The following is a 19,170-nucleotide window of genomic DNA, read 5'->3' on the forward strand; positions in this document are numbered from 1 at the left end:
CCTTGAAAGTCTGGCTACATACCCAAAGCTGCTACTTTGATGATGATTGCTTGAATGTTAGATGATATCATCTCTCGGAGCAAATCTTCCTGGTTTCTCTGCCAAAGGTAAGCTAAAGGCTGGAGATTAAGCCTTTTACACCTATAAAATAAAAAGAAAAAAATCAGATGATATCTTGATGTTTTATACTTGGATCCACAGCAATTACTTTGATTTTAAACATAATGCTTCTCTCAAGGATTTTAGCATTTAAAATGCTTTAAAAAACATGTTTTGCATAATGAAGTTTATATATACAACATAAACATATTTAATTTCCACAGGCTATGCATAAACAGATAAAAATGAAATCTCCAGGCAGATTAGAAATATTAATTTTAGTAAGACTCTAAGTTTAGAAATCTATGCTAAAAAGCTTCCAAATGCCGATGAATGATTATTCTTGTTCTTAGAACTTCCTTGGGTATCAAAATTGTGAAGCATATGCAAAACAGACAAATCAATTTATCCTAATAAAATGATCATATATTAAGTTTACAATACCTATGGTTACATGAACTATTCTTCTCTACTAACTTTGACATTTTTAAAAAGAATTTGACTTCAAGTGAAAAATAATAATAGAACAAAAAGTACAATATATTGAGCACCAAATATGCTCTAGGCATTATATTACATATTTTACATTACAGTGCAATAGAAAGAATATAGGTTTTGGAGTCAAGACAAATCTGGATTTGAAACCTCCTCTGGCACTCACTAGGTGCATGACTTTGACGGGTCAACTAAACTCTAGGTCTTTAGTTTCCTAGTTCATAAATAGGAACAAAAATATTTCCTTTCAAAGTTCTTGAGAAGATTAAGAAATTAGAAAGTGAAGTCATCCTTTACTCCTTTTTTCCCCCTTCACATTTCTCATTCAATCTACAATAACACAGAATGTGATCATTCCTCACCAGTACCACTGTTAACACCCAGGTCTGAGCCACCATTATCTTCCATGTCAATATCTCCTTAACTTCTTTCCCTGCTTCTATCCTTGTCCTTTTAAAATCAGTTTTCAATGCAGCAGCCAGTGTGATCCTTTTAAGACATAAAATGGATTTGGGATTCCTTGGCTCAAATTCTTCCCATCACTCCTTGTAAAAGTCCTTGCAATAGACCAACACGGATCTCACTCTGGTTAGCTCTCATAGCTAATCTCCTACTACTTTCCCTTCACTCCAACCCACCACCACTGGCCTGCTCACTCTTGTCTAATATACTAGCCATGCTTCCTATCCTCTTCACTTGTTTCACACCTTTGCTTAAATGTCACTTTCTCAAGCAGGACTACAATTGATTAAAGTAGCATACATTAAAAAAAAAATAGTACAATGCCTGGATAATATAGATATTCAATAAATGGCAGTCAAAGCCAAGTGACTTGCCCAAGTCAGAGTAAGTGGCTGAGATCAGATTTCAAATTAAAAACATAGCTCTAAAACCCAGCATCTGTAAGTTTGCTTGGCTGACTACTCCAGCCCACAATGATCTTTCTCTCAGAAAACCCCAATACTTAGTATACATACCACATATTTGGTCATTTACTCATACATGGCCTTAAAAATATCACCCTTTTTTCCCCATGTATATATACCCTGACTTTCAAAGACACCAAAATCTTCCTACTACACTCTGTTTTACATACTTTCCCGATGTAAAATGTCTCAGAGCATCTATAGCGATGTTGAGGCGGTTAATAAATACAAAAATAATAAAACTGAAAGTCGCCATGTAACAAAAGCATTATAATTCTAGCTGTCTTCCCACCAGCATTTAACGCCTACCAATCAAACTGGTCTCTCTTTTTTAGCTAAGATTTTTTTTTTTTTTTAAGATTTTATTTATTCATTCGACAGAGAGAGAGAGACAGCCAGTGAGAGAAAAGCACAAGCAGGGGGAGTGGGAGAGGAAGAAGCAGGCTCCTAGAGGAGGAGCCCGACACGGGGCTGTATCCCAGAACGCCAGGGTCACGCCCTGAGCCAAAGGCAGACGCTTAACGACTGAGCCACCCAGGCGCCCCTTAGCTAAGATATTTTAATTGAAAAAACCTTATGCTCTTCCTATCTTTATTGTAAAATTCTTGGTTTTTGCTTTGATAGCCATAATCTTTTGACTATTTCTACACTTAAGCTTTTCTGCGTATTTAAATTCTTTAACAGTTCAAAATATCATATGGCTCAAATACGTTTCCTCTGTAAGTCACTATTGCATTTGAGCTTGTGACATTTATTAAATACTTTATATCTTGAAAATACACAGATGCAATACAAACTACAAATTGAAGACAGTCTAATTCAAAACTGAGTTTGTAAACCAATGGACTCCCAGTAACACTGCTTTAAAATTTTCAAGGATAAAATTATTGGAGATATGCTTTATGCTATAAAATCTGAGTATTTTAACCATGTGTTAAAGTGCACCTGAACAGTTTTAAGAAAAATCTTATCTATGGGTATGCTCTGGAACCGTCTCTCATATAGATACAAGGCAGCCTCCTAATCAGGAGCACATTTTCATTTGGCTTTTAACTTTCATAAATAAACGTCAGCCCCATCTACAGTTTGGCTACCTATTAAACCATGTGGGCTTGAACTTATTAAAAAACAGAGATTTGTAAACTAAATAATTCTCAGAGAATATGACCTAAAACTTGATGAAAATAGTATTTTTAACATATGGTTTAAGGGATATGCAATCCATCTCCATCTGTAGATCAGTCATTCTCAAATGTAGGCGAGCAGAATGTAAGGAAATCTTTTTCAAACTACACATATGACCTCCCCTCACTTCTACCTCCACTCTCTCTTCTCCAGAGATACTGATACCCCCAAAATATGAGATCATCATATTCCCCTTCATTTAATTTAATTATGCTTTGTCCTATACTTACTTCATTTATTTAAAAAATTTTGGATTTTTAAAAAAAGTTTACATTTATTTATTTATTTATAGTAACTTCCACACCCAACGTGGGTCTCAAACTCATGTCCCTAAGAGATCAAGAGTCGCATGCTCTTCTGACTGAGACAGCTAGATGCCCCTAAAAATTCTGGATTTTTAACTGCCTTAAATTCACTGTAGAATTAGAGGTAAAATAAATGCAATAAAAAAAACAAGTTTTCAAGCCAATTAATATATGTTTTTGATGTGATAGTCAATATGAACATTTCTTTGTTAAAAATATAAAACTATTACACAAATACAACCCTTATCTGATTTCCATTTATCCTTTTGAATGGCCAAATTACTTATTTCTAGGTCAAACTGTGCTCAAGATTAATACTGGAGTCCACATTTTCCTTTTTGCTAGTATAATTATATATAAAGTCTCTAGACAGTATTTTATTTATCCAAATAAAATTAAAGTGAAAAATAAATACAGGTGATGTTTTGCCAAGCCAACAGTAAATAATATTATCATCAGACTTTACAGTTTTTGAGTAGATCGATGGAATTGATTGTTTTGGTATTTGGAGATACAATGTTTTACCAGTGCTACATCTTCTGGAGGGTGAGGAAGATGAAGAGAACAATAATCTAAAAAGGACTTGAAAGTTCAATGGCTTTGTTATATAAGTATTTTAATCACATGAATATTTTTGGCCAAGAACTGAATTCTAAAGACCAAAGAAGGAAAGATTCCTTAAAAAGCTTTTTTTTTCTTTAATATATCACTGTATTCCTGGGGCGTCTGGGTGATGCAGTAGGTTAAGCACCTGACTCTTGGTTTCAGCTCAGGTCTGATCTCAGGGTCCTGAGATCAAGCCCTGCATCGGGCTCTGTGCTCTGTGAGGAGTCCGCTTGGGTTTCTCTCTCCCTCTCCCTCCTCGCTTTCTCTCTCTTGTTCTCTAAAATAAATTAATTAATTTAAAAAATACCGCTGCATTCCTTTTATTAGCTCCTGATTTTTATTACCAATGATGATGAGTTAAAGGGGGTTAAAAAGGTATACTGATTCAAATAAGGAAACACTAAAAACATACTTTTGACTTTAAAATTCTTTGTCTTGATTTTTTATTATAAATAAATAATTTTTCCTTATGGTAAGTAAGTTGGAGTTTTCTCCATGTGTGATATCAGGATAGAAAAAAAGTAAAAGTACAACTTTCATTACTTAGGTAATATAGGTAGTTAGTTTCATGAGGCATGTAGAATATACATTCTATTTATTATTTGGATACAATTATATTTTTAATTTATTCCCATTCTTAAAATACATGTAATTTTAAAATATAGGACAAATTTAAAAAAATAAAATAAGATATAGGACAAATTAATGTTCTCTTACACATTTTCTACTCGAACACGCTGGTAGTCAGAAAGTATAGCACCTACTGATATCCCCTCTACTTCTTCTTTTTCCTGAAAATAAAAGAAAAAAATAACTTCAAAAATGAATAAACATGTGATTTGCATCATGCTCTGAAAATTATTAAAGAACTGTGTCTCATCTAGAAAACATCTTGAGGCAGAATAATTTATGAAAATGCAATCCACATTCAGAAAAAATAAATACATAGATTTAAGTCATACTTTCAGCTGTGAGAAAAATATTCTTTTTACTTAAAATCTAAATAACTAGAGACTATTTTCTATGGAGAAGGCAAACACTTAGATAGTACTTTCAAATGTTTTCTCACTTAACATATTTTTAAAGATTCAATGGTGTTCAGTAGAAATTTTTGAGAAATTTCTATTTAGGGACAATATTTTCTCAGACTAACTTAAAAAAAAATAAGCAATGGCGTAAGTAGAAAAGGGGACAAATGATTTTTATTTGTATCCCAGAAAAGGTGATTAACAGGAGCATCCAGGAAGCAGAGATAGTACAGTCATTACCTGAATAACAGTATAGCACAGTGGATAAAAATTCTATGATGAGAAGGAAGCAATGAATCATTATCAATAGAGTTACAACTGAGACTACCCAGCACTATATCCAGCAGAGTCTCATAGGGAAGAGGACTAGTCTACCCAGTGTGTTCACTAGTGATGGTGGAGATGTAAATTCAAATACGATTAGTTTGCAAATGATACAAAGCTAGGACAGATTAAAAAAAATAAAGAAGAGAAGATCAATCAAGTACATGGATGGATACGGAGAACTTGGGGATTTAGAAGGACAAGTGTAAGATGAGATTTAATGTAAAGAAGTGTAAGATAGTACACTTAGGGAAGAATAATACACAATACAGGTATACACTATGGAACTGTTAGCTAGAAAACAGATATGAAGAAAGCGACTGGGGAATAATTACTAATAACAAACTGAATAGAAATTCCCTGAATAAGCATAAAGGAAAATCCATCCCAGTCTATGGAGTATAGAAAAAACTACTTGAGAGAGATGACTTCATTATTAATACCCTTTCCATACTTGGCAAACTACAAAGAAAAGCAATAGTGTCTAACATAAAAACAAATGTAATATTTCAAGACATACTGAAATACCGAGTGTGTCCTAATAGGGTGCCATAATACATAAACAACTAAATGCACAACAGGACTCTCTCAGGCCTTTGGAGATAAAGCCAATTTAAAGTTTCCCCTCCAAAATGATAAAAAAATATCTGCCCAAACATCCCCAAAATAAAATGATCCTATTTGATCAGGATGACAGGAAAAAAGCGATTTCCTTAACTTCCCTAGTTTAGCAAATCTGTGAGAGCATTTGCTTATAACCCTCCTCTTCATTTCCTAGTCATTTTCTTTTCATAAAAGTCATTGACTAAGTAAAATAATCCTGATAAATAACAGTGTCCAGCACCTAGTAAATACTCAGTAAATATTTTCTTCTGTCATTATCATAATCTTCTTCATTATTACTGCTACTTCTATAACTACTTCTGTTACTACTTCTGCTACTACTACTACTGACTACTACCACCACCACCACTACTATTACTACAGTGAGATGAAGGCCTAACTTGACAGACAAAACCCTTCATTCCTGGGCATTAACTTCTTGCTCATTATCACTCCTCAACACTAGCCTACTAACCTGTGATGGTTAATTTTACTTGTTAACTTGAGTGGGCTGGTAAAATATTATTTCTGACAGGATTTTTCTGGAAGAGATTTTTATAATTTGAATTGGTAAACTGAATAAAGATAACCCTAACCATTGAGGTGGGCATCATCCAATCCACAGAAGGCCTGAGTAGAACTAAAAGGTAGAGGAAGGATGGATAAATAAAATACTGTCTAGGGATAAAGGATGAATTTACCCTCTCCTTTAGCTAGGATATCCACCTTCTCCCGCCCTCAGACATTGGCACTCCTGGTTCTTGGACCTTAGAACTAGCACTGAAATTTCTACAATTGGCTGCCCTGGTTCTTAGACCTTTGGGTTTGGACTGGAACCATACCACCAGCTTTCTGGGGCCCCGAGCTTGCAAATGGCAGATCATAGGACTTCTCAGCCTCCATAATCAGATGATAATCTCTCATAATAAATGTCTTTCTGTACATCTTTATATATCCTTATTTCCCTTTTTTTCTAGAGAACCATGACCAATATATAACCCTTAACACTCAACTCTACAGTCCAGTTACAACAAACTTTTCCAACATAGTGAGTCCTGAATACACCAAAGGTTAGTAAGACTTCTGTTGAATCCTTAACCATTTAGAACATAGTACTAACTTCAAAGAAAGGCAAAATAGACCTCTAAAAGATAAAGATCTAACAGGGTCAATCTACTCCATAAAAAATGTAAAAATAAGCTCAGGCCCTGACCTATAACCTATACCTCCTGGGGAAAAAAGTTACTAAATTAACAATAGTAGCAAAATAACAGCAGTGGAGGTGTCGACCAAGAAACAAAGAGAAAATGACTATTAGAATCAAAGATAAACTGAGATTGCATTAAGACAGAGCCAAATCAATCACCCAGTGCCATAAGGGAAAGGAAAAATGAATGTGTTAGAGAAAATAATTAACACACTATCTGGGATCCATAAATCTGGCCACATTCAAACCACCTTCCTATGATACGATTCTATGACCACTGAGCAGCCTTTAGCAGTCTAGAGAGACTGATAATTTCTTGGTACATCGTCAAAACCAAGTTTCTAGTCTGGAGAACTATATACCACAGTGCTCACCAAAGTAATACTGCCAAGCATAACCAGTCATATAACCCTTTCCAACAATAATGCTAATTGTCATTGTTCTTTAGTTATTTACTTAAGCAACAAAATAAGGGGCTTGACATATAAGGGATGGTCAACAACAGTATGGAGTAGCGCAGTGGAAAGCATGCATTAAGAAATGGAAGGGAAAAAAAAGAAATGGAAGGAAAAAAGGCTAGAAAAGGCAGTTTGGGATCAGACTGTTCAGAAATGTGGCCTGCAACCTGAAAGGAATGAAGAGCCGTTCCCCATACAAATTTTTAATAACTCTACTGAGGCACAATTTACATATAATAAACTGTATCCATTTAACGTACACAATTCATTGAGTTTTAACAAATGTATATTCCAGTGAAACTACCACCACGATCAAGGTACAAATCATTTTGATTTTACCCAAATGATACCTTGTGTGTCTCTGCAGCCTAACCCTCCCTTCACTCCTGGCTTCAGGCAACTACCAATTTGTTTCATGTCATTATGCATTAGTTTGCATTTTCTCAAATGTTATCTATATAGTATGATACAATATATACCCTTTTGTTTCTAGCTTCTTTCACTCAGTATGATTTTGAGATTGATCCATGTTGTGTGTATCCATAGCTCATTCCTTTGTATTCCATTTTAATCCATTGTATGGATATACCGCATCTGTTTATCCATTCTTTTGTTGATGAATATTTGATTTGCTTCTAGTTTCGGGGTTCTTGTGAATAAAGCTGCTATGAATTTTCCTATATGTCTTTTTGTGACTATATATTTTCATTTCTCTTGGATCATGCTAAGGATTTTAAGAAGTCAGATATGATCATATTTACAAATAGAAGACAAGACTGTGACAGTGTTAAGGGTAAACTAGAGAGTAGACAAAAAGAAGGGCTTAGTCTGAAAGATTTCAAGGATGGAGATAAGAAGCTAAATTCCAAAAACAATTTAAAGACAAAATTAATAAAACTTGGGAACCATCAGCACAGAGACCAGAAGCATACCTAGAGGGTGGGACCAAGTGACTACTAGCTAGGAACTACATGTCTTAAACAAAATACTGAGTTTATTTAGCTTTGTTTTCTCAGTTTGCTTGCTCAGTTTTCTCAGTATATGTTTTCTCAGTTTGCTTGCTAGGTATCCAAAGTAGAAAAGACTGTTAGGTATATTGAATACTCTGGTACTCAAGAGAGTATAGAAAAAGATGTGGGTGTTATCAGCATGTAAGAGAACTTAAAGCTGCAGGAGCAAACAAGAAACCCAAGAAGCAGGACACAGAGGTGAGAAGAGGGCTCAGTGTAAGACTGTGAGGGTACAGTAAAATATAAGGACTGTAAATGTAAATGTAAGAAAGAGACTTCAGTGAAGACACTGGAAAAGAGTGGTCATGACAATAAGAGACACAGCAAACACACAGTAATGGCACGTGCACAAGTACCATTCTGATGAAAAGGAAAGATATTACCAAGTGCCTAGTATATACCAAAATCTGTACTCAGTAATTTGTATACCTTGTCGTGTTTATTCCTTATAGCAATCCAAAATACTGTTAAACTGATTTTATATGTGAAAAAATAGGATCATCCCATTCAAGTTGACAAAGCTGCTCAACAGAATTAGCAGCCTTTACACTGAGGCCTGTCTGCCAACCATACCTGTGCTCTTGCTCATAAACAGTGTCACATGCTGTACAAAGTTCAACAAAACCACTGTATTCTCCAATTAATAAGTTAGTTATGACCACTGTGGGGAAAGCTGCAGTCACGTTCGATGAAAGCAAGAATGAAATATTTGACACGTACCATTGCCAAATTCTTCAAAAAATGAATCTCAGATCCTCAGTAAAATAAATGACGAATCAAACAATGAATATCTATCGCTAAAATCAACACAATTCATGGAAATCTGAGAGTGGGCACACATTAAATTACATTCTTGTCATCTAGATGAACAAAGGCAGAGAAGATAAAAATAAAAAATAATACTGCCAGTAATAAGTTAGAGACAAAGACTGGACCCTCCAGAGCCGGGCATATTGCTGAGCCACAGGAGCTCTCAGACACAAGTGGACACTACTCAGCTTAGAACATCATCACTGTCAATGACAGATGTGTTAGTTCAACTCGGGAAATAGTCAAGTCAGCATCACTGAGTACTAAAAATAGCAGCACGTAATACCGTTAAACATTTATATTAGTTACTGCTTTCAACAACGCTCTAAGGTAGACTATCATCGTTGTCTTTGTTTTGTAAATATAAAATGCTAAAAGATATTTACAAAGTCAGCTACAAGCCAATTAGCTAAACACACATCACAGGGCCATTTGTTGCCTAGAACACCCTTTCCCCCTAATCTTTGTCAATGTGAGACACAAGCTGAGAAGTGAGTCCAGGCAGCTATCTGACCAATATGGCCAGACACAACAATAGAGGGGACATTTGCAAAAGCAAACACATAATCACAAACTGGTACAAACACAGCTTCATTATTACCAGCATGTGGTGTTATGTATATAAGAAAGAACACAGGTATGGTTGATACACAGGCCTCAACAAAAACAAATTAGCAACGTGGAGGACATACCAAAGGTCAAAATCTCCACCATTCTAAGGAATCAGCAAATTGTTTAATATCATTTTTTATGTAGAGAATCCTCCCCACCAATTTTCACTGTCAGCTTTATCATAAACCACATTCCTATACACGTTTAAGTCTTCTGTGTACATTCTCTTCTGTTTCACTGATTTGACTATTTCTGGGTCAGCACCACATTGTTTTAATTACAGCACCTTCAGAATATGTCTGAATACCTGTTAGTGCATGTCTAATCCTTGTCTTTTTAAGTTGGGAGATATTAGTGAGCTTCTTAGACTTTTTTGCAATTATATTTTACAAATCTGTGCTGTGCTCTTAAGGCAGAGGATTGCGGTTTGACCTTCAGCATGTCTTTCCTTTTGAAACAAACTGTATTGTGTTTTTAATTAAGCATAACCATCCAGAAAAATAAGTGTATTTTTTCCCTGCTCTTGAGAAAACATTCTAAACATTTAGAAAAGAAAGAACATACAAGCCTGAGAGATCTAGGATCAGCAACTCTATCAACCTACGGGTATCTGCACCTGTAGATTCTAACTCCTCCTATGAAAATGGTCTCCTAAGCCCTAAGTGCTTCCAAGCATCCCCTTGCACGAGATCCCAATCCATCTGGACAGCTGAAGGACTAATCTTGTTTTTGTTTCCCCGCACCATCAATTTTTACTCCTGGTTCATGTTCATCATTGTATAATATGCTGTGAAAGCTGCCAAAAACTCATGTCCTCTTCCAGGTATCATTATTTCTCTCTATTAAAGTAAGACTGTTCAAATGAGCTTATATGTTTTTCTCCATTTCCTCATCATCCATTCTCTTTTAAACCCACTCCAGGCAACCTTGAGTTCTCATCAGTCTATTAAAACCTCTCTTACCATGTTAGTCAGTGACCACTAGGTTTTCCAAATTCAACGGTCAATTCTCTGTCATTACCTTACTTGAATTCTTCTTCCTACCTTAATGGCTATTTCTCATTCTCCCTTACTGGCTCTTTGTCCTCTTCATTATCTCTAAAAATTAAAGTGCCTGGAGTTCAGTCCTTGGCTCTCTTCCCTTCTCTAGCTATATTCATTCCCAGTGATTTCATCTGGTTGTATGGTTCTAAATACAATCTGTTAAGTTAATAACTCCTGCTTCTCTGAGGTCCAGAATCCAAATGTCTGCTCTAATGCCTATCTGATTATCTACTAAGTATCTCAAAAGAATAGATTCAAAACAAAACTCTTGACTCAGGCACATATACCCCTCGCACCTAGAGGTCCTTCCATACGGCTCCTCATCTTAGGAAATGACATTGCACATATACTACTGTTCAGGCTAAAAATCGTAGAGTCATTCATGATTTCTCTTTCCCTTACGACCTACATCCAATCAAGCAATAGTTCTATTAGCTCCATCTTCCAAAAACTTCCAAAATCCAACCACTTAGTCCGTTTCCCTATTATCCTCAGCTCTAGAAAAGTACCTGGGACAACACTGAATATTCAATAAATATTTGTAATTGAATGAAGATGATTAAATAAAATTACAATACTTCTATACTTCAACAATTATCCAAAACAAAACTAAGGCAACAAATAAAAATAAAAATACCATTTTGTAACATATATGACAAAGGGTTAATGTCTTTGTCTTTCAACTAATAAGGAACAGGTTAACACCTAACAGTAAAAATGAGAAAAAATATTACTAGGTATTTTTAAGAGAATAAATACCAATGACTAATTTCAACTTTCAGAAGAACAAAGAAAATACAAGCTAGAATTATTTTTTTGTCAAACAAATATATACGTGTGTGGGTGTAATTTGATTAAAATCTGATTGACTCTCAAAGATCAGAATATGGAGAGTCACATAAGCTCATGCACCACAGATGAAGCTGTTACTACTGCATCCTTTCTGAAAACCGATTTTGCAATATGTATCAAGAAGCCTTATTATGTATATTCTATTAGACCCAGCAATTTCATATTTTACTTCCAGAAATTTAGTCTATAAAAATAACTAACTTTGCACAAAAGTTTATTTATAAAGATATTCATCTTATTTACATTCTTCATGTTATTGGAGCAGAAATCTGAAAATCCTAAAATCTCAAATAATAGGATGGTTGAATAAACCATAATACACTTAGAAGAGTGGAAAAAAAAGCAGTCATTAAAAAAATATTTTCAGGGGCGCCTGGGTGGCACAGCGGTTAAGCGTCTGCCTTCGGCTCAGGGCGTGATCCCGGCGATCTGGGATCGAGCCCCACATCAGGCTCTTCTGCTATGAGCCTGCTTCTTCCTCTCCCACTTCCCCTGCTTGTGTTCCCTCTCTCGCTGGCTGTCTCTATCTCTGTCAAATAAAAAAAAAAAAAAATTTTCAAAGGATATGTAATATAAGGAACTATTTATGACATAAGATTCAGTGAAATAAACTTCCACAGGTTGTATATTAAAATATATGGATTTTTTTGAAATATCCATAGGCATGGAAAAAAGAGCAGAAATGGACCAAATTATAATAGTGCTTCTTTCTTTTTTTTTTTTTTAAAGATTTTATTTATTTATTTGACAGAGAGAGAGACAGCCAACGAGAGAGGGAACACAAGCAGGGGGAGTGGGAGAGGAAGAAGGAAGCTCATAGCGGAGGAGCCTGATGTGGGGCTTGATCCCATAACGCTGGGATCACGCCCTGAGCCGAAGGCAGATGCTTAACCGCTGTGCCACCCAGGCGCCCCAATAGTGCTTATTTCTAAATAGCATTTCATGTTTCTATTTTATTTATAACTTTAAACCTTCTCAAATATTTTTATACCATGTGTATCACCTTTTCAATCAGGGGAAATATTATTAAAAATACATCTATCCATATGTGTATTCATCTTGTATCCCATGTGTGGATATAATGGCAGGCAAAATTACTCATGCATTTATTAAACACTGATAAGTAAAACCCTACTGTGTGAACAATCCTATATTAGGAAGGGGAAAACACATTTGAGAATAGCATGGTTGCTGACCTTAAAAAATTAAAATCCCATGAGGGATGTAGGAGAATGGATATTTTAAATAAAATAAGTGACAGAAGTCTATACAAAGTATAATAAACTACAAAAGAAGGAATTCATATCTGAGAGGAATGCCATTAGGAAATACATTTAAAAAAATTATATTCCAAGTACTGAACAGTCAGAAATACCAATTCTTTGCACTTCTTGACTATAGGGAAACAGATAACTGCTCCTACTACTGTCTTCCCACATCTTCCTTAATACACCATTTATGTACAAAATCCACCAAATATTTTTCTTCAAAGAAACAACTCTGACTCTAAAAAGAAATATATATTACAAAACTTATCTGCCACCTAACTGACATAATCCTAATTGCCTATCTTCATTTGGTATCTGATTGTATGGTTGGATCTTCTATAATTAAACAACCAATTAATAAGGGCCTAATATGCCATTAGTCCTACTCTAATCACCAAAAGAAATATGAACATGGACCTGCCCATAGTCCTAAAGCCTTATTAATACCTACTCTTACAATCAGCACCCCAAAGTATCAACACTGACACACAAGGATGGAAAGGAACTTCTACCCTGAAAGGTACCAGATCTGATCTTCTCATTGATATGTGAAGCTCTACCATATCACAACTAAAAGGCACCCAACACAGAGGTTGGGATGGTGAAGGCATTCAGCGATCTGGTATTAGTGGTAATTACAAGTTTATAAGGAGGGTTTCATGGTAGAAATCCAGATCCAAATTAGATTCGTTCACTCAATATTCACTTGTCCCCATACGAAGAAGAAGTTGGTTCAAAGACAACAAGATAAACTGAAAACAAGCTGTCTTTTTTTTTTTTTTTTTTTTACAAATGAAAACTAGACCTACTTATTCTAAAGATAAGAAGATATGCAGCTTGCATTTATCAGGGAAATTATTTTCTTTGAAAAATGCTTCAGTTACCAGTATTATTCTGTTAATGAGTTCTTGCCTGTTGAGAAAAAAATGATTTGCTGAATTTAAAGTGTTTTTCATCTGAAAAGCATTCTAACATTTTTAATATGAACCATTCATTAAAGAAGCGCACTTGCATTAGAGCTCTGAGTGGTGATATTTGGACTTCTGGCAACATGACATTATTAAATAAGAAACATTTGCGAATGCCAATGATGTTCTAGGGCTTGGATAACTAAACAAGAAATTAATATGGCCAGTAAAGCACTAGATGCTTTTCCTTAAACTTCCAATTCTTCACTTGAGTAGAATTATACAAGTTCAGGTTAAAAGAAAAATAACCAGAGAAATGAGTACTATTTTATATGAAGAAATTCTGAAAGTAACATTGAGAATTTTCAAATGGTATGGTTTCAAACGATACATATTCCGACTAAAAGTTGTGTTTGACTTGTTAAAAAGGCTTTTGTTTTTCTTAGCATCAATAGAAGACATTTCTGAAATGGAGAATGATCACTGTCTGGGGCTCTTCCCTTAAACAGTGAGCTCATGACAGAGCATTAGGTCACTAATCCGTAGGATTACTGTCTCCCTTTCTGAGCTTTCTCAGTTCAACAGGGAAAAAGTTGTTAAGGCTGAAAATTAAATGACAAAGAAATTGGGGAAAATCATAATCATTTGTCATTTATTTCCGTTTAAAGCTAGAGTATTATTTTACTTTTGACTCTCCACAGTATGACACTCCCAGTTTTGAATAAATTAGCTGTTTGCTACATAGTGAGTTCCAACCTCAATGCAGAAACTGAGTTTGCTGTTCACCCCAGACCAAATTCAACCTAAATATAAAGCTGAACAGAAGTCTAGAACTCTAGTTGTTTTTTCAGTTGAGTTTCCCAAGAATATTCTTCTTGCTAAAATGATAAGGTGACTTCTGTGAAACTCTTTAACAACAATAACAAGATAAATAAACAAAAGATTAAATTGTTAATCCTTGTTGGGAGAATAAAGCAACAATCAAAAAGTATTCAATTCTAAGCAACAGCTTGGTAGAAAGTATCTAATCTGTTTAGAAGCTGCTTTCTATACTTATTTTTTAAGCTTCTAAGGAAATTGTCTTTGATTCATTTAAGATAACTTTGAAAATGCAACTCATATAAATGAGAATTATTATTTTTATATGATTGAAAAATTATTCCAGCTTTATTGAGTTATAATTGACAAATGAAATTGTAAGCTATTCAAAACGTGCAATGTGGTGATTTGATATACACATACATTTTGAAAGAATTCAGAATTCTTACTATCAAGTTAATGAACACATCCATCACCTCACATATTTCCTTTTTATTTTTTCTAGAACATTTAAATTCTACTCTCAAAGCAAATTTCAATGATACAATACAGTATTATCAGCAATAGTAACATGTTATACATTAGATCCTCAGAACCTTATTCACTCTACAACTTAAAAAGTTTATACCCTTTTACCAACCTCTCCCTATTTCCCACATCCCCCAGCCCTGGCAACCACCTTTCCACTCTATGAGTTCAACTTTTTTTTGTTTGTTTTTTTAGCTTAACATGTAAGTGATACCATGCGGTATTGGTCTTTCTCTGTCTGGCTTATTTCACTTAGTATAATGCCTTCCCAGTTCATCAATGTTGCAAATGGCAAGATTTCCCCTTTCTTTTAAGGCTGAATAATATTCCACCCTATATATAATCCTATATCTTTATGTTCTATATGTATATGTATATCCTATAGATGGATAAGTACATATTATATGTGTACACACACACATACACACACACATTTTCTTTATCATTCATCTGTCAGTGGACACTTAGGCTATTTCCATACCTTGGCTACTACAAATGTTGCAATGAACAAGAGAGTAGAGATATCTCTTTGAGATACTAATTTCATTTCCTTCGGCTATATACTCAGAAGCGAGATTACTGGACCATATTGTATTTCTATTTTTAATTTGAGACGCCTCCATACTGTTTTCAACAGTGGCTTTATCAGTTTATATCCCCAGCAAAAGTGCACAAGGGTTCCCTTTTCTCCATATCCTTGTCAGCATTTATCTCTTGTCTTTTTGATAATAGGCATCCTAAGTGATATCCTATTGTGGTTCTGACTTGCACTTCCCTGATAATTAGTGATTTTGAGCACCTTTTCACATACTTGTTGGCCATTTGTATGTCGTCTTTGGAAAAACCTCTATTCAGGCCATTTTTTAATTGGATTGTTTTATTGCTATTGAGTTTTATGAGTTCCTTATATATTTTGGATATTAATCACTTATCATATATGTGATTTGCAAATTTTTTCTCCCATTTCATAGGATGTCTATGAATATTTTAACAACATGAATTCTTCCAATAGATAAGCATGCAATGTTAAGGACATTAACATTGTTGTATCATTAGACTTACATTATTAAAAAAATTACATGGGAGTACTGATCAGAAAAGCATAAAGTTAGAAGCAGAACATCTACTCAGGAAATCCTAAAACAAATCTAAGTAAAAATATGACGAAAGCCTAAGCTAAGGTAGTGGTTATGATGATAACAAGGAATGGCAGATCTGTGACATAAGAAAAAACCAACAGGTTTTACTGGCATGTGGCTGAGACAGGAATCCAGAATGCTCTCAAGTTTTTGGCTTGGTCACTCAATGGAGAGCAATGGCTTTGATTTTATAAGAACTACACACATTTGGGGAGGAATATTATGAGTACTATTTCGGGCACTGAGTCTTATGTGCCTTTAGTCATTCAGTGAGAACTGTCCAGTTGACAGTTGGGTATGGAGCTCAGAAAACAAGTATAATTAGGTGATATAAATGTGAACATCAGTGGTAGCTGAAGCCATGAGAAGAGGCCAAAGAGCAAAGAAGTGTAGACTAAAAGAAGATGAAGAATGAAGCTGTGAGGAAACATAACATTTATAAAGTGGGCAGAGAAAGAAGGGTCTTCAAAGAAAACTAAGGACAGAGAGACAGATGGGAAACTAGAAGGGAGGAATATCACAGAAGTCAAAGTCAAAAAGGTGTTAAAAAGAAGGAAAGCCCACAGTTCTGAATATCACAAAGAGGTCAAGGAAAGGTAATATTAGGGGTAATGGAAAAAAAAAAGCCAAAACAGAATAAAATGTGTCCATCTGACTTGGTTGTTACTGACCTTAACAAGAGAAATTTTAATAAAGTGATGTTGATGGAAATCAAACTGAAGCAGGATAATAAAATGGGCAATGAGAAAGAAAATAAGTAAAAATCAATATTCTAAAAAGGCTTGTTAAGAAGACATGGTGCAACTGCTAGAAAGGAATGTATACTCAGAGGGGAACGTAGTGTGTTTAGTACCTAAAGTTCACAGAACATATTGGTGGCACCACTATGGAAAAAATCCGGTACGCCATTTTCCAGTTCAGTCTTACTCCTACTAACATACAGAAACATGATCCAGTTCAAGAATGACGATCATGAGAAAATGTATCCAGCTTCATAATCTCTTAAAGTATGGGTGTCCTTCAAAAAACAAAACAAAAGAAAACCCCTTGTCTTTACTTCAATTATAAATAATAATTATGCTCTAAGATGTTTCCTTTAAAAATATGCACAAAATTAAATTTGCCATGATTACTACAGAAAACTTATTTATAGTGAAAAGAATACATATTAAATGTAACCAAGGAAGCTAATAAAGTGAATTATTAAAAAAAGGGAAACAGGAAAAGGGAAGACCTGAATTAAATGCTCGGCTCCACAGCACCCCCAAAACAGAATTTTGTACACGTCTAACTCTGGTGAGTATAGTTTCTGCATGAAATACAAATGATAATATCTAGTTCGCGGTTGTGTGAGGCAACTAAAAGAACATAAAAGATAGCACTCAAATAAATACTCATAAAAGGCAATACAAATATTGGTTGCTTAATTAACCTCCTTTACTTCATTTCTCTATTTTTGTCACTAATTTCACCCAGCCTCAAAACAGACAAGTAACTTTAGACTCTCCACTCTCTGTGGGTGCTTGCTTGGAGCCGCATAGGCATTGAGATAAAAAGACCCCCCATATCTAGTCATTAATAGGATAAATTAGTCATTTCACCATAGTACTCCCAGTTCAGATCCTCTCAGCTCTCCCTAAAAACATCAGTGGGTCCTCCACTGCTCTCTCCACCTCTAATTTCTTCTCCCTTCAACTGACCCAACTAACAGGTTTATCTTCCCCAAATCAACCCCTTTGTATTCCCCGTCTGCCAAATAAATTTCTCTCTCTAATCTACATTTATTTTCATTAATCCTTTACATAATATCTACTAATTAGGCTGAATACGCTAATTTCTATCTCCCAACCTTTGTTCTTACTCAACTTTCCATTTGCAATTTTTTATCCCGCCTCTGGCCCCAATCTCCACCAAATACAATCCGACTCATTCTTTACAATCCATGAAGCCACACCTCATTCCTCTGATCAGAAATGATCCCTCCCTCCCTTAAACCCTTTATATCTCTTACTCTCTACATTTCTTGAAGCCCTTTACCTAAGTTATTTTATATGTATGTTCTAAATTCTATTAGATTCTTTTAGCCACCACGCAGCACCCAGGATAGTGTCTTCTATTCAATCACCAAAAACTGCATGAGAAGAATTCAGTCCTTTTAAGGGATCCTATAGTTATTAATAAATGTTATTAATAAATAAAGGATGGCTATTTTATTAATTATTTAGCAATATTAAAGTTACACAAGATTAGGACTTTAGTGACTATATCAGTCAAAGCCCAACTAGAAAAACAGAAACCACTCTAAGAATTTAAAGAAAAGTACAGGGAATTGATTACGCAGATGACAGGACTGAGAAGGCAAAGAAAGCATAATAAGGTAACCCAGGACCAGCAGTAACAGAAAGCAGTTACTGTCCCTAAGCTGAAGGGACAAAGGACTTCTTTAGAGCCCAGGAACCAAGAAGTCCGGCAGCAGCTGGAACCTCGGTGATTGTGTCCAACAGGAATTGAAGCAAGAGGCAAGCCAGCCACAGCAGATACTCCACCCAGGAAGAGAAGAAAGAGTCAGGGTTTTCCCCTTCCTTTTCATGGTCAGTCTCCCCAGTGGCCTGCACAGCCCAAATCCAAGGGAAAGCCAGATAAAAGGAACAAGGGAATCTAAGCCCCCCACCACCCCCAAAGGAAACTGAGCTCCCTTGGTATACCAAACAATGCTTAGAGTGGGCAAAGAATGGATATGAAGACAAAGAGGTCCAGGACCAACCAGTACAATGACCTTAACAATATGTAATTATTTAAGAAAATTTAAAGAAAGGGGGGAAAAAAGTACTTACCAAAGTAAAATGTCTAAAAATCAGCAACAGACAAATCCCAACATTTTTTTTTAACTCCGTAAATTATTCATTGAGTTTCTATATGCATTCTAGATTAAGCAATATACAGGC

The 19,170-nt window shown here is 35.1% G+C and overlaps 1 protein-coding gene across 4 annotated transcripts in view; it reads right to left on the bottom strand.

The window, feature by feature from the left end:
• DPH6 (diphthamine biosynthesis 6) overlaps positions 1-19,170 on the bottom strand; it is a 160,978-nt gene that overhangs the window by 65,084 nt on the left and 76,724 nt on the right. For all 4 annotated transcript variants that reach the window (XM_040620434.1, XM_040620432.1, XM_040620431.1 and 1 more), the window contains exons 4-5: positions 4,334-4,407; positions 23-141 (exon numbers count right to left, since the gene is read on the bottom strand). In XM_040620434.1, the coding sequence (XP_040476368.1) occupies positions 23-141; positions 4,334-4,407 (193 nt within the window). The remainder of the gene's footprint in view (positions 1-22; positions 142-4,333; positions 4,408-19,170) is intronic.

Source organism: Ursus maritimus, unplaced genomic scaffold (genome assembly GCF_017311325.1).
Source record: "Ursus maritimus isolate PB19 unplaced genomic scaffold, ASM1731132v1 scaffold_35, whole genome shotgun sequence".
Taxonomy (NCBI): Eukaryota; Metazoa; Chordata; class Mammalia; order Carnivora; family Ursidae; genus Ursus; species Ursus maritimus.